This window comes from Genypterus blacodes, unplaced genomic scaffold (assembly GCF_046128005.1).
Source record: "Genypterus blacodes isolate CSIRO-AG114 ecotype Tasmania unplaced genomic scaffold, CSIRO-AGI_Gbla_v1 ptg000036l_1, whole genome shotgun sequence".
Classification (NCBI taxonomy): Eukaryota; Metazoa; Chordata; class Actinopteri; order Ophidiiformes; family Ophidiidae; genus Genypterus; species Genypterus blacodes.
The window spans coordinates 440996-463553 of NW_027466849.1; the positions used below are offsets into that span (position 1 = coordinate 440996).

The 22558-nt window shown below is 46.1% G+C and overlaps 2 protein-coding genes across 10 annotated transcripts in view; one reads left to right on the plus strand and one right to left on the minus strand.

Annotated features, from left to right (window-relative positions):
• elp4 (elongator acetyltransferase complex subunit 4) overlaps nucleotides 1-7211 on the plus strand; it is a 45334-nt gene extending 38123 nt beyond the window's left edge. For all 3 annotated transcript variants that reach the window (XM_076146959.1, XM_076146958.1, XM_076146960.1), the window contains one exon: nucleotides 6630-7211. In XM_076146959.1, the coding sequence (XP_076003074.1) occupies nucleotides 6630-6758 (129 nt within the window). In that variant the 3' untranslated portion in view covers nucleotides 6759-7211. The remainder of the gene's footprint in view (nucleotides 1-6629) is intronic.
• Nucleotides 7212-10900: 3689 nt separating this feature from the next.
• pax6b (paired box 6b) lies at nucleotides 10901-21555 on the minus strand. Of its 7 annotated transcripts, none has more exons than XM_076146926.1 (11): nucleotides 21531-21540; nucleotides 17911-18041; nucleotides 17558-17599; nucleotides 17459-17473; nucleotides 16764-16929; nucleotides 13503-13661; nucleotides 13161-13243; nucleotides 12912-13062; nucleotides 12364-12497; nucleotides 11987-12128; nucleotides 10901-11320 (listed from the first exon to the last, which is right to left on the minus strand). In XM_076146926.1, exons 1-11 carry the CDS (start codon nucleotides 21538-21540, stop codon nucleotides 11235-11237), a joined length of 1119 nt encoding a protein of 372 aa, XP_076003041.1. In that variant the 3' UTR covers nucleotides 10901-11234. The 7 variants fall into 7 exon arrangements, with proteins under 7 accessions (XP_076003041.1, XP_076003039.1, XP_076003036.1 ...); XM_076146924.1 differs by having other exon boundaries at nucleotides 17366-17473; XM_076146921.1 differs by having other exon boundaries at nucleotides 17258-17473.
• Nucleotides 21556-22558: the final 1003 nt, after the last annotated feature.

Genomic DNA, 22558 nt, shown 5'->3' on the forward strand with positions numbered 1-22558 from the left:
CATTGGTGTGCTCCTTATAATGGCTTTGATGTTTAGATTTCAATATAGGGTGTCTAGTCGGTAGTGAAACGCATCAACCACCAGTGCTCAGGCACCTCTACATCTCTTCTAATAGAGTACATTTACCAAATATGTTTCCCTGTTTGCTCCCTGTGGCACTGAGTGGGGAGAAAACAAACTCAAATTGTACAAAACAAGTACAAAGCTGATGGGAGGAGAGGTGAACAAAACTTGTAGTGGGAACAGTAACACATCGTCATCATGCGTGACACCGGAAATATTTCAAATTGCAGATAATATGTTGTCCTCCTCCCCTGTCCGCTCTCCTGCTCTCCCCGATTCTGATGTGCCCCGTTCCATTATGGGGGTTTTTGCAAGAACAATAACAGCCTCTGCGTTTGTGAGAGCGATCACCTCCGCCTCTCCCAAGAGGTCAGCCTCTTACCCGGGCTGACACAGTAACCTCCAGACGACCTTCTGCTTTGCCAAATGTTATGCCTGTAAACTGTGTGGGTGTGTGTGTGTGTGTGTGCTTGTGTCTGTATGTGTGAACCCTGTCACAGTGCAACAGAAGAGGGAGGAATAGCATGTTCTGTGGGATGGATGGCTGGGTTTAGGAAAAGCCAAGTGATGCTTCTCTGCTTTGAGCCCTGCTATTGCAAATACCTCTGTGTGACATGCAGAGGCAAGTGACAGTGTGTGTCAGCCAGTTTTTGTACATGGGCGTGTGCGCTTGTAGACTGACTGCAGCAGAGAGAGAGAAAAGAAATGAATAATACATGATCAGATCTACTTGGTGATGCTTTTTTATTTATGGTGACTGATGCAGTCAGAGAGTCGGTTAGTGTTAAAGTATAATCTGACATGGGCCGGTTACTTTCTGTCACTCAGTTTATCATGCTGTGGTTTTAACAGGAGTGTAAACATCCAAAGGGGAACTGAGGAGGAGGAGGAGGAAACTATTAGGTCAGATAAAGATAAAGCTTTATTTAGTTAACAGATATTTAAGATGACCAAGGTGTTAAGTGGGATTATTCTAACAGTGTGTCTTCATTACACCAGAGAGTCTGCTCTTACCAAAATTGTCAGGGGTGTTTTTTTCCCACAGGCTTGTATATCAGAGAGATGGTTTGCGGGGTAAAATGTGCATTTTGAGGGGTAGAGGGCAGAAGAGCTCCCCCAGATATGCTGTCATAACCCATGCAGCTGTACTCTTTGCTATGGGCCTATTGATAGTGAAGGCAGCACTTACACATGTTTGTACTCTTCACCCTCTATCCCTCTCCCGCTCTCCCCGGGCACCGTGTCACTCCAGGGATGCACCAGCACTGCCTGGCCGTGCCCAAGTCCATAACACCAACAACCACCCCCCCACCCTTCCTACCCGCTATGACTCGGGTCAGTGTGCCCTAGTGCGCTCACCCTACAGCGCCCGGGGTCCTCACCAATACTGCCCTATAAAGAGAAACACACTGGAAAAAGACAAAATGGCCCCTCGCTGCCTCGCCTGTCAGAGCTCTTGACAGGCCCGAGCAGAGGCCCCCAGAGGAGGGGCTCGGTAGGAGATGATGACGGTGGAGATAACAAGTCAAGTTGTTGTGCTACACGTAGTTACACTCTGGCCCCTTGTTTGTCCATCTAGTTATTCCGAAGTACGGCGGAGCGAAACCCATTTCCATTCACGTCATGTTTAGAAACGTGACACATACTATGAAACGCTGTTTTGCATCAGTCTGTGGAGCGTGAAGGGTGAGACAGGAGGTAGCTGTTCAGGAGTACACGAATAAACATTCCATTAGGTATTAAAAGCCTCACAATATTGTCAGCTAATCAATTTCCTGTTTGAACATGCTCGCTTTTAATGAAATTCACTCAGTTATTAGTCCCTTCCAATTCTTTCAATGTTTGGGAGTATAATTACACTCAGAATGCTTACTCATCCTTCTCCTGCCTGCTGCCTGCACTGTCAAACGCATTAGCCACCAAGCAGAAAGAGACGAGTAGCCCGCGTCTGTATCTGTCCGTGCGCCCCGGCTCTGTGCGTCTGCCTCTCAGATGATCCGGGGTCAGGTGGCAGGTGACACGGCAAGCAGGTGACCATCACACAATTACCGAGCAGAAACATGAGATGAGCTCCAGATTAGCGCGTTTTGTTTTGTTTCTCGCTTTTCCTGTCTTGTGTCCTTTGCGTCAGAGCCGTTTCTCTTTTTGCCGGTCTCTGTCGCTCGCAACATAAGAAGCTGGATCCAAAACGTCCCGCTGGTGTTTATTTGACAATAAAATGTATGAAAAAAATAGGGAATATGAATGAAATAAGAATAAGTGAAAGGACATTTGTACCGCCAGAGCTTACAGCATGTGTGGGATGAATGCTTCCCAGTCAGAGGGTTATTGTTAGGGCAAGGCCACGGATTGTGTTGCACTCTTTGTTACCACAAAAGAAGAGGAAGGTAGAGGTTCTTGTCAGCTTTTGTTAGGTGCAGGTGGGCTAGAATTACCAAAGTGATGGGATTTATGCTGGGACGTCTCTGCGTTATTTTTATGTTTTTGTGTGCCAAGGTAGCGGAAGTATTCTCTGAAATTGCAAACATAAATGAGATGATAGTTTGCTTCTCCAATAGAAAAGGACATCTCACCTCATTATGTGTGTTTTTGCTGTGCCAATGTTAATACCCCGGGCCTATAGGTTCAGCAAATGATTTCCCACACAATGCGGTGTAACTTTAGAGGTGTGAGGGATTACAGCACTGGGAGGTGATTGAGCTTTGGTTTAGTGACTGGATAGACCAGCAAGTCTGGGAAATTTCGACCAATTTCAGCTGCGAAAATGTTCTCCTACCATTTTGACCCTTGGCTGGTTGTAGAAATGAACCTGGAAATGGAGGACATTGACCTGGACCATGGACAGACACACACACACACATAAGTTTACAGTGGCTGCACTGCCGCTGTGCCGCTCTGGGTAAATGGAATTGGCGAAAGGCATCAGCTCTACTGTGAGCACTGTGTAATACTGGATACATATAGATCCATGTTAACTGTTTTGTATAGAATAGCTTTCGTGTTCTGCATCAGTGGAATAACTCGACTTGCTCATTCACGTGTGACAGCGTATAGCCAGATTCATCCGGGGGAGGGAGGGGGGTTTCTCTGGTTGTAGCGATTTAAACTTAGCAATACCGTACATGTTGACTTTCTCTCCTTTCTCTGGTTGAACAGAGCGTCTATATGCTGACCACATAACAGCAATCAGCACCTTAAGTAGATATTTATGGTAAACATCATGTCACTCGCATGTGCATGTACCGCGGTATAGATAATCTGATTGGAACAGCCGGAGCGCTCGTCATGTGTTCCAACAAGGTGTTGGGTTTCCCATAGTTCTAAGCTGTACAGTGACACGGGAAAGTGTGGCTCAAACTCTATGGAAGAAATGACTCGTTAAATTAGCAGCTAATACTCCAGTCATTAGCAAGCCGTTACCACCAGTGGAATGTCTTTGATGGTGCTGCTTTGTGTGTGTGTGTGTTTGTACGTGTGTGTGTGTGTGGGTCCTCTTTAACCTCCTGTCGGGGGGGGGGGGGAATGTCCTTTTGAATCTGGGGATATTAAACATTAACAGTAAGGTAACAATAACGTGACAAAGACATTAAGATCTCCGTGACTTTGGCGCCTTCTGTGACCGCTGCTTCCCCCCCGCCCCTCTCCGCCGCCGAGCGCCCACGAGACGCGCACGGACGAGAACCAGCAATATGAAGCAAAGTGTTCCTGAGCAGCCCGATCTCTCAGGTGTTTAGTGAGCTGAAGGGAATAGTCCATTGTGGGGTGATATTAGTAACCCTCTTAGGCAAAGCTGGTCTGTGGGCCGGCCCCGAGGGCTCATTTCAAGTGCTTAGCGCTCGTTTGGAGCTCTCCCCACCCACCCACCCTCACCCCCACCCCCATCCTCACCCGGTTGCCAGCATGGCCTCGGCCCCTCTGGCTGTGGAGCGGAGCTGAAGCACAGACCTTTACCCCTGCACCACCACTAGGGAGGGGAACGCTGACATCACAACTCTTAACACACACACACACTCTTGCGCACACAGTCTCACACTAACATTGTGGCACACACCCATTTTCACAGTCCCCTCACCCCTCCGTGCCCAGTGCATCACAGCCAATGGTCTATTTTCCCGCCGTCCACTCCGATCCAACACCCCCCCACCCCTCCTCCTCCTTTTTTTTTTTCTTTTTTTCCACTCTCATGTGGGTTGCCAAGCAGCAGAGAAAGACTTCACACACACATACACCCCACTATGCCTCTGAGGGTTTTCCGGATGTCCTTGTTTACATCATGAAGTGTGCAGGTCGTAGGGAAGCAGACTCGCAGCCTCCCTGGCTCTGTCTGTCTCAGGCCTACACTGACCTCCATTCACTTGGTGTCAATGCAAATGTTCAGGGCAGCCGTGCAGTCGGCCGATCACGGCTGGGTTTAGAGCACAAGCAGGCTCCACATCATATTTGGGCGCACGTTTCAAATCACAATTAAATGAATCTATATTTTTTTTAAATGGTCTTTGAACTGCCTTAAATTTGGAAAAAAAAGTCATTCTGTATTTGGAGTAGAGGTGAAAATAATGGTATTTAGACACTAATAACCTCTAAGTGCTCCTCCTGTAATGGCTGTGTCTCCTCCTGTAATGGCCGTGTCTGAATGTCCAGGGATGGTTGCTGGCAGTGTGACCAGGCTGTCCATTCCCCCTGTGTCAAACCTATCGATCGGTTCGGTCCGCTCCTCCCTCAAACTTTGATGTTGCCATTGATTGTTCTCGTCTGCCCCTGAACTCAAAGGTTAGAGTAGCCGAGCTGCACTTCTGGATTGGTTTGACCTTCGCTCCGCACATGCTCAGTGGGCTCCTGGAGCCCAGAGCCAAGCAGACACGGTGCAGCCAGGCCTGTGGGTGCGTGACAGCCCAACAACGGTGTGATGTCTTTTTTTTTTTATTTTACTCACCCACTGAGGACGATGTACATGTGATTGATTTTTCTGCTACCCCTCTCTACCGTGTTTCCGCTGCAGTGCACTTAGTAGCACTGAGTCCAGGCTTGATCAATGCATTGTTTTTCTTTTTCAATCACACTCGAATGAGCTGAAGACACGAAAGGTTACACCGGTGAGCTATGGCATGGGGTGGAGGCAGAACTTCTGGAGGCTCCCTCAAGGCCAAAATGAGTTTGAATTGATGTTAGGGAGAAACGGAGTCAAACAAAGACGAAGATGCAGGAGGAAGTTTATTTCATCCATCATGCACCTTTCTGAAATGCTGCCAATTGTTGTTCTAGTTGAACCGTCGCATATTAGATTATACTGTAGGCCACAGTGTAGTCACAAAACAGGGCATGAAGATCAATACTGTGAAAACTTTCCTCAGGTCAACCCAGATAAAGATTCCCTTAAAAACACAACAGGCTTTAAGGACAGGAAGTTGTCCACCCTAGAGGGGCGAGGAGTGTCACGTAGTCGTCCCCAATGATCTCTTAGTAATGACGCCGTTAACCCCTGTACCCAAACACCTAGTCATTATGAAGGAGATAAGTATCTGTGGGAGTGGAGGGCCTCTCCTAAAGCAGCAGCATGTCTGGAGGGGGCGAGGACGCGGCGGGCAGGGAAGCTTTAGAGGGCCGGGGCGGGGTGAGAGGCTCAGGCTTTGACCGGCGGGTTTCAGATGTCATGGCAGATTCTTTCAGCGGCAAATTACAGGGTTTAACTTCTCTTGTAGCCCGGGATGCCTGCATACTCAATTGAACGTCCTCGACAGACACTCGAGCATCGCGCTCCGCTCCGCCGCCATTGTGAGGCGCGCACACACACACTCGACTCAGGAGATACTTCACCTCCTCCGGCTCTCGGCACCTCTTCAGCACTTTGTTCACAGAGGGCCATTGGTAGCCTCTCTTGTGGCGCCTCCACAGAGCAGCGTAGGCCCTCTTAAGCTTTATAGTAGTTAGCGTGTTGGTGTTAGGGGGCTTTACACGAGTGGCCCTCATTAACCTCCCAGCGTCTTTGAGCTTTGAGTTGGCACAGGCCTGCTCCACAGATAAGCTTTACTCTCAAACAAGTTACTCAGCTAAAACACTTGATTCTAATGACTCTGGTATTAGCCACATCTAATCATCTGTGTTGCGAACGCCGTTCCAGTCAACTGAACACTCAGGCACTCAGAGAGCACATGCCTCCGCCAAGGCCGAGCAGTCCCACAATTACGACTCTATCACTCAGCGATTAAACAGACGCACATATGCTGTACCCCTCCTCATGAATTTATGCTCTTATGTCCCATACACAACCCTCATAAACACACACACACACACACACACCCATGTATTCCCTGTGAGCTGTAACAGACCTAAAGCTCTCTGAAGCATTTAGCAGCACGCTAGCAGGTTTACTCCACACTGCCAGTGCTGAGGGGAGTGCTGAAGCATCTAATGCAATTTCAACCCAACACGGCTCACTGTGAATAAACATCACTGGAGTGTACGTCCATGTTGAGCCGGTGGACTGATCTCTCTCTCCCCCTCTCCCCCACCCCTCTCTCTCTCTCTCTCTCTCTGTCTCTCTCCCTCCCTCTCTCTGGTTTCCGTAGAGACTGCATTTGCCTCCAGACTTGTCTGAGCGGGTGAGTCGGGTGAGCCGGGGCGAGCTGGCAGGAGCTGCCATGGCGGGTTCAGGCTGCGGCTCGGGCTCTTCCGGCAACAAACACCTGGACTTCTAGAGGCTCCGACCGCAGAGTCGCCAGGGGCAACCAACAAACACCTGGAATGACGCCGCGCTGTCCTCTTTATCGCGGTGACCAGGTTTTTCCCTCAACCGCATGATGTCAACCGCGATAACCCTGGCAGCCATTACCACCTGCCAACTGTCCCAGCCGGGGGGGAGAGGGAGACGCAGCGCTGCTCACCACCGACACATTTCATGCTTTAGTTCAAGTTTTTACAGTGTTATGATATCAGTAACAACAGAGGCACCAAGATCACATGACTTTAGCCAGGATTGATGGTTATTCAGAATATGCTCTGTTGTATTTTGGTCTGATTATCTGTTGTTAAGTCAGATTATCTGCATTATCCCAAACTCAGATCCACCATATAGAAGAGGGAAAAGAACAAGTTACTCTGTACGGAAATGAAACTTAATGTGCTTTTTTTTAAGTTAAATAAAAGAAAATGAACAATAATACGCAACAGAATTATTCTTTTCTGTTTTATATTTTCACTTCATCAAAGCCTTTCCGCTTTTGTGTGTGTGTGTGTGTGTGTGTGTGTGTGTGTGTCTTCTGACTGATCTGTAACCGGCCTCACAAGTTTTAGGTTAAAATGGAGGTTTGTCCATCTGACCCTGAATCTCTCTCTCTCGCTCTCTCTCTTTCACTCTAAAGAACAAATGAGGTCAGATGGCGAAAAATACAAGAAACTGCGTAGTGAAAATCTGTTCCGGTTGTTTCTCTGTGTGCTGCTGATGCCAGTGTTCATATGTTCGCCCTGTGGAAACTGGCAGTGTTGCTTACAATCTACAACACAACCAGGGTTCAGACTGTGTGTTACCCCAGGGGAGCTTGCACGAATGGAGGCTTCATGTTTGGGTGTGTGAGAGACAGAGATGATTTGCACAGGTTGCTCACACACATAAACAAATGTTAAGGGTCAGGAAGAGCTGACAGATCAAGGCGACACGTTTAAAGTGGATCCAAGTCAAACATTATTGGGGTTTTTTTTAATATCTGTGTGAAATTGCTGCAGTACAGTTCCACACGTGTGTGTGTGTGTGTGTGTTGATTTACTTTCCGTTAGGTCAGAAAGTAGCTGATGTTCAAAATTCAAGTAGACAAGAAGAGTTTGAACATTCTTAGATTTGTGTGCACACTGGGACGGTTGTAAAAATAAGCAGATTGTTGTTGTATCAAACATAACTTTTTAACATATAATTTTAAACTCCTGATTGATGGTTGATGGTTGAAACGGGCCACACATGCATACATGGTTCCAGAAGGCTGTGGGTTCTGATCAGACAGACATGCAGCTGAGTCTACCAGAAACTGAAATAATATGATTCACAATAGAGGGAAACGAATAGACGAACACGCCATAATAAACACCACACGGCTTGTGTTGTGTTGTGTATTTCTGTAGCCGCCTCTCGTGTGTCATTGATCCCTAATCCATACTTTTTTCCTACATTCCCCCCCAGCTGAGGCCTCCACATCACACTGCTGCACTCTCAGAGTAACACAGTGTAACTGCCACAAACTACCGCAATGTTTTAATTTAAATAAAGCATAATTAGGTCACCATGCCTGTCCAATTCCATTTACAAAACACACAACATAAGGTCATCCTGTGTAAAGCAGAGGGAGATGTTGTTTTAGCTGCTCTGCTCTGCTCTGCTCTAGGGAATCTTTACACAAATGTATATTTCTCCACTTTGTTCGACGTGAGAATTTATGCTTAAACCTTTTTTTTTTCCCTGAAGCTGAGTATGATTCAGAATTCCACTAATTGCAGCCTTTCCTCAGCTTTCCTACTCTGTGTAATTATTAATGTCCTCTCCTCTGTCAGGCCGTCACCTTAGCTGCTTCTTCTCTTTGAACCGTATTCCTCCATCTGTCTTTGTGAGGACCTGGATTAAGCAAGTAGAGAGAGCTACACCAAAAATGTCACAAATCTGATTAAACTTCACATCGCAAACTCTCTGATCATTAAAAATGGAGGAAGGCGAGTAAAAATCAATCAATATCTGAAGCCTGAGGAGATTTAGTTGAGTTACTGTTAAGCCATGCTGTGTAATGTTACCTGACCCCCCACACCCCCGCTCTCCCTTTTTAGATACACTTCTCTATGTGCGCACTCACTCACTCACTCAAAACCATACACACACACACACACACACAAACACACACACCCCTGCTGAGGCAGCAAGTGAAGCAAAATAACTCACTCTGCCACACAATCGCTCCTCTGCCTCGCTCTAGGCTCCGACTGCTTTATTCCATTACTTTTTTTTCTCCTCCCTTCCCAGCTCCCTTCCTCCTCCTCCTCCTCCTCCTCCTCCTCCTCCTCCTCCTCACTGCTCCTGGGCTTTCTTCATACCGTCGTAACTCTGCTAAAACAAGAGCCAGTGATGGTGAATTGCTTGACCTTTCTCATTGTGCGGTGCTGTTGCGCTGTGTGGTCTGTGTCGACTCGGTTCAGCCAATACATCAAGAGAGGTTTGTTATTGTGGACACCTTTGTTTGGTGGGAATTGTAGGTGTGTGTGTGTGTGTGTGTGTGTGTGTGTGTGTGTGTGTGTGTGTGTGTGTGTGTTACACGAGCTCTTGTCCTGGCATTTGTCAGCGTCGGGTTTGTAACTTTAAGAGTTTTCTGTTAGTGTGTTAGATATGACACCAACCAGGCAAAAAGGCTTTCTTTAAGACACAATTTTACTGTACAAAATGTTTTATAGTTTTCACAAAATACATTTAGAAAGCTCCATTTTAAATAAAATTAAATTGAAATATTTAAGAGACAGCGTGTAGACGTTTTTATCTCAAAAGCATTGCTCAGACGTAAACCCAGTATGTGTCCATGTTCTACATACACACTGAAAAAGAAAATCAAAAGAAATGGAGAACTGAAGCGAGCATGACAGATGATGCTAGAAAAACCCTCCCATGGTCTTTAATTATAAATAAGGACTGCCGAGGTTCGACTGCAGTCTCACCAACTCCAAGCCAATGTAGTAGAACAGAATGTGTGTACAAAATTTTGCAACACAAGACTTAAGATCTTTAAAAAAAACAAAAAAAACATTGTGTACTAGATGAAATACAAAGGCTTTGGTCTGTTTTACAATCAACAATGATTAAATCTGATATGTACTTGTAAACAACTGCCAAACACTTAAGTTTAAAACTCTGTCAAGCAAATGTTTAATCATAATTATAGGAATTAAATATTTCTAGTTGCACAATTTTTATTGACCATAGGACACTATAATACAACTATAGCTAAGAGACAAATTGTACCTGACCTAAAGAAATGTTTTTTTATGATGCATGGGACATTTATAGAATATTCTCGGGGATATACGTAAATGAAATCAACTTTTTATTGGAGAAACCTTTCTGGAAGGTTCCTAGGGAAGACAAGTACTTTACATTTTGACATAAACAAACTGGATTATATCGAAGACGCGGTCTACCATTTACAGACTACAGGTTTCCTCACACCTCTTCCCCCCACATTTAAGTGTTCTTTGCGGTAACCTATAGATTCAATCCGACCACCCGAAGCATGAGGTCCAGGTCGTGTTGCGTTGATGTTGTCGGTCTTTGTTTTGCACCATCTTTGCACACTTTTAGTGGTTGACAGTGGTCCAAGTCTAAGTCGGCCATCTTTAATCGAAGCAGGAAGCGGTCAAAGACCGCACGGCCTCTGCAGATGGATCAGGTTTGTCTGCGCCTCCTCTGCTTGTATCCGCTCATATAAGGAATAAATAGTGTTTTGAAACAATAAGAGTCTTCCCTCCAGTTTTTCCTCTTTAATGATATGCAACAGTGTCCAGAGACCATGCAAAGACTGGTAAAAGTCTCCATATAAGCTGATTAAAAGATAGTCATGGCAGAATCTCTCAGGTTCTCCTCTCTCGCTCTCTCGCTCTCTCTCTCTCGCTCTCGCTCTTTCTCTCTCAAACAGAAACGCAAGACCAACATGGTTTTCTAGCAGTCCATCTATCAGTACTTGATCTTGGTTTTTCATATTAACATACAAATGGCCATTTACTAACACACCAGAGAAAAAAGGAAACAATGACTGAAGTTTGAAATAGAAAAAAGAAAAACCATAAGTTTTTGTTCCATAAAAATGTAACACCGGGCACTTTACAGAGGTCCTTTTTTTCCTGTCTCTCCGTCGTTGTTCTCTTTTTCAAAGTCCTCGTTCAGATGTGCCTCAGGACAGCACGCAGTCCCACAGGAAAAACAAAAGCCCAGACCGTCCAGAGTCTCTCTCTCTTTCTCTCTCTCTCTGTCTCTCCCAGAGTCTCTCTCTTTCTCTCTCTCTCTCTCTCTCTCTCTTTCTCTCGTCGTCTCTCCTCCTCAATCCTCCATCGCCTCCTTCTCTCCCCCTCTGCCGTGTTGTGTGTGAGGAACGCTGCCCCCCGGAGAGGGCGATGGTGGAGTGGGTGGTGGTTACAGGGTGAAGTAGCTCTTCTCTCTACTGTAGTCTTGACCAGTACTGAGACATGTCAGGCTCGCCCCCTGGGACTTGGACAGGGACAGACACTCCAGGAGAGATGAGTCCTATGGGAAGACAAAAAAAAATTGAAAGACTTCAATAAAAATGGTCTGTAAGTCAGTGTGTTAAATGAAATTAGAGGGTCGCACAGGGTTTTGCCCTTTAAAGCCTTGCAAATAGGTAGACAAGCGGTGGAGCTCACAATGGTCTGCACATGGCTGCACAGTAAAACGCTTGTAAGCTCGATAAATTGAGGCTCTGGCGATGGCATTTAAACAGAGAGTACAACAGCAAATGAATCAAATTAATTAGCAATTTAGCACAGAGGAAATGTGGTTATGCATGATTAACTCTTCATGACTATAACCAGTATATATGGCTTTCAGTAACAGCATTCTAATGGAGTGGAACTAAACTATGGGCTGAAGTGCTGGGATTGACATGATGGTGGTGGAGCTGAGATGAAATGGGGCTTTAGTCATGCAACCGGCAGGGGAGGGAGGGGGCGGGGGGGGTGGAGGGCGGCGGAGAGAATGATGTGGAAATGTAGAAGAAAAGTGATCTACAGATGTTTTGTAGCATGGAGCGAAAGCAAGAAGAGAGCTGTAAGAGTCTATGTAGTACCCCTTGATTACAGCAAAGGTGGCAGATGCTTCATGAATATATGTCCATATAATGCAATACTGTAAAATGCATTAAGTGAACCGAGGATCAACAAACTTTCTGCCTACCTGTTGAGGTGGTACCAGTAGTGGTCATTGATTGGCTGTTCATATGTGCCTGCATATGAGGGGGCGTGTATGTTTCGTAGCTCCGCCCGTTCACAGGCGGACTGGTAGGCAGCATGCAGGAATAGGAGGAGGTCTGGCTGGGCTATAGAGGTGGAAGAAAATGTGGCATTAGCTTTGGCCGACCATAGTTTGACGCTCACATTAATGCTTCACGCCTGTCAATCAATGCCCAGTGCGAGATATCCATCCATCATGTTTGTTTCTATACTCCTATATAGGAACTAAGTGGTTTGCTTTCATTAAGGACTCCAGGTGCGTTTGAATCCAGTTATATATAATCTCACAATCTATACATCTACACGCACACACTCACACACACACATTGGGGGTTTACTCACTTGCATAGGTAGGTTGTTTCCCATGGTGAAGCTGGGCATGGGGGGCAGCGCACTGTAGGTGTTTGCGAGCGAGGAGTCGGGCCTGCCCAGCATGGACCCCGAGGTGAAAGACACTGGGGAGGGGAAAGGAATCATGTAAGTATGACAGAGTGAGACAGATCTTTGCCTTCATGTCATAGTAATAGGCAGTGAAAGTGATTGAGAGGCCCCGGATGTGAGCTTTATTATTGGAGCTATTTGGCTCTGCCGGTGTGCCCTTGTGCCAATGCCGGTAATTACACAAGACATGTCAAGACAGAAACGTTTAGCTCAATCGACCATCAAAACGGAAACCGTCTACCGTGTGAACTAGCAGGAACAAGATCGAGGCCCCGTTTCCCCTCTTTTAGAATCATCCGGATGGAAAATGTTTCATAGTGTTCCAATAACTTCCCAAAACATCCGGTACCTGCCATCAGTGTGTGTGTGTGTGTGTGTGTGTGTGTGTGTGTGTGTGTGTGTGTGTGTGTGTGTGTGTGTGTCTTTACCCGGTGTGGCGGGCTGTGGGATGGCCTGGTACACGCTGGTGCTGAAGCTGCTGCTGATGGGGATGTGGCTGGAGGAGTTGTTGGCCTGTCGGCGCTGGTTCCGCAGCTTCTCCTCTCGCCTCCACTTCGCTCTCCTGTTTGAGAACCACACCTAGACACACACACACACACACATATTAGTTATTTTATGTTCTTATTTGATGGGGTCGAGTCTTTGTTTGTTATCCCTTGAAGTCATTCCTTCCTTACTTGTATTCTCGCTTCCGGCAGGTCGATCTTCGCTGCTAGTCTCTCCCTCGCGAAAACATCCGGGTAGTGAGTTCTTTCGAATTCTGCAGGACGGTAAAAACGCGATCACACGTTAGTAAATGAGCAATAAATCCAGCTCAGTCATTTGCTTTAACTTCAGATCAGATCCGAACATCAGATCTGTTATTTCACACAGTTTTCCTCCTGATTTCTTTTGAACATTTGGACTTCACCTCCGTGTGTCTGAGCGGGGTGGGGGGTCTAATTAAAGAAATATTACTCCGTCTGAACTACACAATGGATCTGAATGTATTAATTATTCAGTCATTAGTGGCTCTCGACCTTTTTCCAGCGCTTCAATCTGCTCCTGTGTGAAGGAGGTGCGGTTCCTCTGCAGCTTTCTCTTGAGCTGCAGCCTCATCTGCGTCTCCTCGGAGTCCTCCCCGTTAGAGCTGATTGAGTTAGTGTTCTCCCCTGCACCGTCCTGCTGCTGGCAGCCATCTGCAAAGCAAATATAATGGGAAATATACATTCAATTAAGCTAATTGAATAATTAATTCTCTGGGACTCGTGTTCTATCAGCGCGCAGCTAATTGCGGTGCAACATCATTAATTAAGAAGAAGCTCCTATCGTGGTCGATTTCATTCAAAATCAGAGGAATTATTGCTAATTTTTTCTTAATGTTGCCAGATTTGAGAGGAGGAGAGGAGCGATATCACACACACACACACACACACACACACACACACACACACACGCACAAAGAGGCTGCAAGTGTTTATAAAATATTGTGGGAAAAACAGGCCTAAGGGGGAAAGCCTCCGCGTATACCTCCCACAATGGCGTGTGTTCTCAAAAGGTTAAGAGAAATGTGACAAGATGTGGCGAAGCCCCTTTTCAGCGCCTATGAAATGTATTAAAACCCCAAACTCTCTTAGCCCCCTTCTCCCTCTCTCTCCCTCTCTCTCTCCCTCTCTCTCCCTCTCTCCCTCTCTCTTTAGCCCCCGGAGCAGCGCCTCAATGGCCGCTCCCATATGGGCGTTGGTATCGCCATTGAGATGACCACCAACTTTTGAATGGGAGAAGACGCTTTTCAGGATGATACAATGCCTTCAGGAGTAAGGGAAACCATTAAACTATGGACGCAGCCAGTGGACGAGCAGTGAGCCCTCGGTGGGTGTAATATATGGGAGGGGGGCCATTGGAGGAGATGACAAAAGGATCCTCTCTCTCTGGAGGCGCGCAGGCTATAGTGCTCCGGCATTGTGCACACGAGGATCCCAGTCAACAGAGCTTTGAGTCCAGTGTGTTAACCCTTATCCACTACCATCATTAATCACGTCCCCCGGCCAGCGACACGCCAGTCAGGATTTCTGTCTTCAATTGGAAACAAATGAGTGAGGAGAGAGCATGCAACCCCCTGAACAACCCAAATAAGGCCCATCTATTCACGGGCCCTGCTTGTCCGCGGTGGGCCCAGAGACCCCTTCACTGGCAGGGCGAGGCTTATCGACTAATGTCTGTCTTGTTGTTGGACATCATTATCACACCGAGAAGTTAATGCGAAATTAAGCAGGGGGCTGCGATCATATGTGGAGGGGGGGCTGGTGTGTGTATGTGTGTGTGTGTATATGTCATATCTGACTGACTGGACCCCAGCATGGCGGGAAGGAAGGAAGGAAGGGGAGATGGTTTGTATTCAATTAAAGTTAAAAGTGCGAGATGAGTGGGAGAGAGAGAGAGAGAGTGGAAGGGGGGTAGTGCCTTGCTCAAGAGCTGGAGATCTAACCACTATTGAGTTCTGCAACTATTGAACACCTGAAAGTGGTTTGATCTCTAAGACAAAAGGCCGCATGTCGGGCATATGTGTGTGTCTTTGTTTCATTGGTCGGGGGGAGTGAAGCTGATACATCACATTTCTCTCTCTCTCTCTCCGCTGCGAAACAGTCCCAAAGTATTTTTCTTTCTTTTTTTCTAAAGGCCGATAGTTTGTTTCTTCCCTCTGGATAATCCATAAAAAGGAGTGAATGTGCAGCTATTATCCGTCTGCCAGACCCACTGACGCTGGGATGGGATTTGTTTTCTTTATAAAAGCGCTGGGAAATAAACTCATTCTTTAGTATCTCGATGTCTCAACCAGTGAGGCGGAAAAGCAGAGAAAGAGATACCGAACCAATTGCGGCACCTTTCAGCTGCTGAGGCCGGATCAAAACACTCTTGAGAAACCGCTTAAAAACTGAAAGAGAAAGTGAGAGACTAAATCCTATAGACGGGATTTAGAAGCATATAGCCAGAGAGAGAGGGAGAGAGGGAGAGAGAGAGAGAGAGAGGGAGAGAAAGAGATAAAAGAGCCAATCGGTGCCGAGCTCTTATTCTGGGCCTCTTTGGATGCAGTTGTCTTCTTTGGGGCCTGTCACATTTAATATGCTCACTCACAAAGGTGCTCACATGGAAAACATATTTGCACTCCTCTCAGCCACCAAACGGCCTCAAACACAATGAAATCAAACGCAACTTTATTCTAATAATTGTGGTATAATTGTAAGGAAACGAACAAATTATTAGGAAATTTCTTATTGAGTTTGTCTGTCTATTTAATATCATTTATATTTATTCTATCGCTTTAGCCAAACAAATTTAATAGACAAACAAAACGAAATAATTGTATAATAATTGTATAATTATTGTATAATAATAATAATAATAAAAATGATAATAATAATAATAATAGATTATTTTGCTTGTTGAATAAAGTGAATGTTCTGCTGATCCTTTCCGCTTTGCTGCTTCCTGATAACAGCTCCACGTGTCCAAACGGCCATCAAACACATGCTAATGCTTAGTTGCTGTGAGTGGATTCCAGCACTTTCTTTCTTTCTTTCCACTCTAATGAATATAAAGTCAAGCCGGTGCTTCTATTTGTTTTGTTTGTGCGACTCGCAGCAGCGGATCAGAGCGCGCAGGTGTGTCTGTGTGTGTGTGCGTGTGTGTGTCTGTACACAGGCCGCTCCTCTGCAGACACACACACACACTCACACTCTGTCAGGGTGGAAGCATTTCCACTGCGGCTTCGGTCTCCACACTCCTGCATGTTGCCATAATGAGAGACAAAGACTCTCTAATGAGCAATTACACGTAGCGCGGCTCGTTCCCATCAGCGATCATTGCGTGTGAAGGGAAACATTCCTTTGTGCTCCACACACACACACACACACACACACACACACACACACACACACACACACAGTCTCTCCCCCGCGCAGCTCCGTGGCTCCTCTCCGCGCCCCGGCAGCAGGGGAGGAAGAAACCCGGGCTGCTGGACGCGACGAGCCGCTGTCACGCACATCCCCGCCTGTGACAGTGGAGGTATTCAGCCTAGACGGCGGGCTCTTTAATTGGGGGTCTTGTTTTGTGGCACCAAAGCATGCCGATACAAAGCCCCCAGTGACAACATGCAACCTTCAAAAGCGCGCAAAAAAAAAAAAACCTGCAGCCACAAACTCTCATTCATCCACAAAAGTCTCCATCCCATCATCACCCGTCAGCTCTCTGGCACAATGAGCCAAGGTGTCTTTATTGCCGCGGTGTGACGGGAGGCTCACCTTGGTTGGGCTGCCCTGGCACCGATGTTCCGGGGTACCAGCCGGGCCTGGTCCCCCAAGTTCCTGTCTGACCGTTGAGCATTCTCAGCTTGTCATACATGCCATCTGCGCCCATCTGTTGCTTTTCACTAGCCAGGTTGCGGAGGACTCTGTTTATCGATGACACCTGAATAACACATGAAATACAATCAAAGTCAGAGATTGGAGTTAAAATTCACAACACTACCCCCTCTCTCTCCCTCCCTGTGTGTGTGTGTGAGAGAGAGAGAGGGTAGATTACACCTTAATGATAGGATTTCTGCTCAGGTATACGTGGCTGTAAATGCGCACATTCCCTTTTCATTCCCTGGATGTTTGGCTTTGGCGTCGCAGTGCGTAATAATAATAAGAGGGAATGCTTGGCTGCCCTTCTGCTTTTCCTCCACTGCGTGAGAAAAAGTCATTTCATGTGGCAAATTAAATCATGCACATCAACTTCCACTCAGTTCACTTACACTGGGTATGTTGTCGTTGGTGCAGATCCCCTCCGACAGCAGCCTGTCACGGATCTCCCACGCGAAGATCGACGGACACTCCCGCTTGTACTGCGCGATTTTGGCCACCACCTCCGGCGTGGCCACTCTGGGCTTGCTGCCGCCTATCGCTCTCGGTCTTATGGAGCCAGTCTCATAATATCTGCCCAGGATCTTGCTCACACAGCCGTTGGATACCTGGATAGAAAACAAAAGACACAATTCACATACATTATTTAGGACTATTATCGGAATTTCTAAATGGCGTCAAATAATTATCACCTTTTCATTGTCCAGCACTTGGACTTTTGCATCATCATGGGTCTATAAACACAAGAAATATGCCTTGAATGGTATATTAGGCACTTTCTGCATATCGATAAGAGCAGGCAAACTATGTTCCTTCCTCTGCCGCGTTACATTTGAATCACGTAAAGAATAAGAACCTGTTTTTTTTTCTTACACTTAAAAAAAGATGCAACATTAGATAAAAGTCAGTGCGTAATTAAGTGAAAATCTAACTGCGATGTCTTCCTATATTTTGGATCAAATTTTACATGCCAGCATTCCCAAACCAATAGCCTTCTTTAGATCATGTAAATGTTTGTGTACTGAGAGAGGAGCGTCCTGGTCACCTGCAGGATCCGGGAGATGTCGCAGGGTCGAGCGCCACTGTGAGCAAGTTCAACTATTTTCTGCCTGGTGGAATCCGGCAGTGGTCTACCATTAACAAACACACCACCAAGCTGGTTTACGCCACTGTGACCTGAATGGAGACAAAGGCAGCAGCAGTCATCGCACCATATTTCAAGTCCAATTAAAACATAGGCAATAAAGCAAATGGTTTACATGACACGGTGAGGAGAATGGCGTCATTAAAGGGATAAAACACGGAGACGTGTATGTATGTTGTGTAATAAGACTTCACATGTTGAACTATCACAAGACTCAAAACTACATCATAACTAATAATAATAATAATAATAATAATAAAGTTTAAAAAGGAGTATGATGATTAAATACGTTAGGGGGAAAATGTTCACCTCGTTGACAAAATCACAAAATCTGGACCAAAACACCTCCGTTCATCAAATAAAATAACAAACGTGACTTTCTTTTTTTTAATTCTGATAAGTGTCATCTTAAATGCATAGCGTCTCTTTTTTACATTTAAACACCTGCACCGTTATGTGGATATAACGGTGCGCAACAGCAGAGACCTCACACAGAATCCTATAATAAAGCTCCATAATCAACAATCAACAGGACGGGCGCCACAGATATGAGAACAATATATATCATAAACAACAGCATCGCTTCAAAGCAGCAGCTCATATCACGCAAAACATCGCTTTTGTTTTCAGAAACTTGCCATTAAATCGTCAAATCCATATAGGAGCTCTCCAAAAACGCCATAATTACGCATCAGCAAAACAGGCGCGACACTGGAATACATCCCCTAAAATCGCGTTTTAATGCTTGATATTGTTTTAAAAAGAAGTGTCCATAACGGGAATAATCGCGTTGTATAAGTGCAAAACGTGTAATAAAGGCGCAAACCTGAAGCCAAAAGGCAGAGCTGCCTCCCCGGAGTGCCTGAGCCGCTCTCCGCCTCTGCGCTCCCTTCCCCTGCGCTGCCGCCCGGCACATTGACTCCGGGAGCACAGGCTCCTTAGCAATAAATAAGCTCCAAATATAGAAGAGGGGGAAAATATGATGAGCCTGCCTGACATTTGTCTTTAAAATAAAGCTCGCTGCACGTCAAGTTTGAGCTTAATTTCTGGAAATAGGCGGAAGTCGCCTCGGATCATGCATGGGAGGCTAATTGAAAAGATCAGTTGGAGCACTTGTGGCAGGCATGTCACTTTATGACACCGCTCTGCTTTTGAAAATCGCATCGTCACGACAAATAGTAGCATGATAAAACGACCCTTTCTGTCTGCATTTGGAGATCACTCAGACAACATCGGACGCTTCTCGTTTACCCTCGGAGGGAGACTTCGGTTTAAGGTGGCCGGGGGCGACGCGCGGCCACACGAACGAGGGCGCGCATGGATTCTTAACATATTAAAAGTGACATGCGTACCCCCACCACCCCTCCACCCCACACACACGCACGCACGCACACACACGCACACACCCTCCTCTTGTTTGTATTTGACAACAAACGCTCACAGCCTCTGCAGTCCCGTTGTGTGCAATCGGTGGGCGTCTCTGCTAAGAAATATGTCCAAAGACGGCGTGTTTTATTTTGTAGGAATGATCAAAGGGAGCCTGTGGACAGTTGACTACAAATAAATCCCTTTAAATGAAGATCACATCCCCTTTTGGCCGCTATGTGTAATAATCTCCCAATGTGGATCTGATTGATGCTAAATCCATTATCATCCCTCTTTCTCTTGCTTAATTCCAGGATTAAGTGGAATGAATATACTTGTTAGGATAGAAATTGGCCTCCACGCACCGTCAGGCCCCTGCGCGCCTCCACCGCCACCACCTCCGATTTTTTTTTACAACATCACATAAATCCCCCCTGATCGATCAAGCCGTCAGATAAGAACATCACATAAAAACAATCCAACTCTCGGATGGTTAAGTCTTAATCACGGGCGCAATTCCCTGAAGTGCACCGGGAGTCGATCTAGCCCGCTGGCGCTGATTATGCGGCCCTTGTATTCTATTGCGAGTCGACTAATAGGAAAACATATGGTGTCAATTTGGACGCAGCCCACCATATACACCCAGGAGTTATTAGCACAAAAGCCACCGAGGCCGCCGCGACCTTTAGACAACCCGAAGGGCCGCGACCAATGATATCTGCGCCGCGATCCTCACCCGGCACCACACGCCGAAGCCAGGGGAGCGTCCCATTAACATCAATCCGCTGCAGAGGCGTGGAGCGGCGGGTATTGTCGCAGCCCCTGATAAGGCCTCATCATCTCCATAATGGACAAACTGGCAGGCACCGGAATCCGCCGTGATTGCGCAATGAGAGCACTGGGGCGCTGCCGTGCGCAACTTCCCATCCAAATTACGCACACACCAGCACTTGTAGTATTAATATTATTATTTCTATTATTGTATTGTATATTTCTTCACATTTTTAAGGCATTTTTATACATCGTTTACATCCAATCACATCATCCAACTTGTGGGCTTCGAACATATGTAGTTTGGGACTCTAATGTTACTGCACACACACGTCATCAAGGAATATGGAGAATAAAGTGTAAACTGTAAGAGGAGGAAAATCATTCCACACACCTTCATCACAGATGTCAAACACCTCTTGTCCAGCAGCAAGAGAGAAAATGTTTCACGTTTATCCTTTTTTGTTTCAATGCACCAAAACAATAAGACAATACGTGTAAAATGAAAAACAAAAAGATCACACACACACATACATACACATACATACATACATACACACAACTCAATGGGTTCGGCTTTAAAACACAGTGAGCAGCTGTGTGTTGACTGGCACCCATATGGGCTTAATACGGGCGTGATGCGGATCTTTGCCTTCCGCACTGAGTTCGGCCTGCAGACGCCAAACAGCGAGGCCGCGGTGTTTCTATACTTCATGCTGTGTGTGTGTCCGTGAACAATCTATTGCTCTAATCTACATAAGACATTATTGCCGTCCCTCATGTTTCATGCAGGGCTCCTCTTTCCTCTCCTCTCCTCTCTCCTCTTTCCTTTCCTCTCCTCTCCTGATCTCGTATGCAGCCTGGCAGCCAGCAGCTCTAACGCTAATGCAGACGGCTGTGCAATTATTTAATACCAACTCAAGCAGAAACAAAAAAAAAATGTCTCTCTCTCTCTCTCTCTCTCGACCCCCTCCCCCCCTTCTATCCCCCACCCTCTCTCTCTCTCTCTCTCCTAGGACGACATATGATTAACTTGTTCAATAATAACTCGCCCTACCTATCATTGCAAAGAATAAATTAACAGCAATGAAACGGCCATCAAATAAACCGAGAATATTCCTCTCCCCCCCCTGCCTCAAAGCATGCAAATGTCACCCCCCCTCCCCTCTCTCTCCTCCCACCCCCCTATATACATACATTTCCTTTTTCCTGCAGCTTATAAAGTTCCCCTTAAACTTATTGGCGCAGTATGTGTCTTTCAGCGTCCCACATCATCTCCATGGAAGAATGAGCGGTCGTTGTTGTTGTTGTTGTTGTCATAAAACAAAAAAGTTTCAAAAAATAAATAAATAACACAACACCAAATAGAAATGAAAACAACTTACTGTTCTGCATCATTGAGGCGACGCCAGACTCCCACGTGGCTTGGTTGTGGTATTCTAACGTCACAGAGGGGAAACAACAAAGCGGGTTAGCGTCCAGAGAAATCATCACAACACACAGATCTAACAAATTTAGCAAAAAAACATTACAAAATTCTTTCTTTTCTCATTCTTTTATTATTGGATTTCAATTCCAATTACTTTGTTTTGGCGCATGTGGAGGTTTAAACATTGTATTTGGTGTTATGATCAAGTTCACATAGCTGTCAAATTCCTCATTTATATATATTTAGGTCAAAGTTTATTAAACTTGCCTGGAAACAGAGTTGACTGTCCACTTTATAACAATTTAGTCAATCATCTGCCGTTTTCACTACTTAATGTCTCCCTATAGGACAAAGCAAAACAACACATTAGCACAGCCACAGCCATCCAAATGTGCAGCCTACATTTACAATCAAGCTGCCAAGATCATAAAGTAGCCTATCGCTTCATTTTAACATCTTTGTTGGGCCAAAGTAGGGTCTGAAACTCTTCCTCTCTCTTCCTCTCTCCCTCTCTCTCTGCTCCTCATCGTCTCAGCGAGAGTCTCGTCATGTCTCCCTCCTCACCCTGTATAACTGTACACTGACACACGCAAAGGGTCCGGAGCAGGAGAGGGGAGAGGTAGGGTAGGGGTGGGTACAAAGCCGGCGCACAAAGCCGGCTTGGGGGCTGCGACAATGCGGCCCCCGTCTCTGTCTCCGCACACCTCAAACCCGGAGCGACAACTCGGCTAGGAACACACAGCTTCCCCCGCTAAACACACCCAACAAGTTCAGATTAATACAAAGAGCCGGAGGCATGCATCCACCCCCTCCGGGACTATTCACACACACACACACACACACACATACATACACCCTCTCTCTCTCTCTGTCTCTCTCTCTCTCTCACACACACACACACACATACACACCACGACCGTGACCCGGCTGAATGTAGGTTTTTGTTTCCCCCTCTCTGCTTTATTTTATTAAAGAAATAAAAAA

What these genes read in the sequence shown, in the direction of transcription:
- pax6b (XM_076146921.1), bottom strand. An exon ending in CCAACGACAACATACCCAGT is followed by an intron (nt 16,930 to 17,257) that starts GTAAGTGAACTG and finishes TGTGTTATTCAG; the next exon opens with GTGTCATCGATAAACAGAGT. An exon ending in GATTGAAGCGCTGGAAAAAG is followed by an intron (nt 13,244 to 13,502) that starts GTCGAGAGCCAC and finishes ACCGTCCTGCAG; the next exon opens with AATTCGAAAGAACTCACTAC.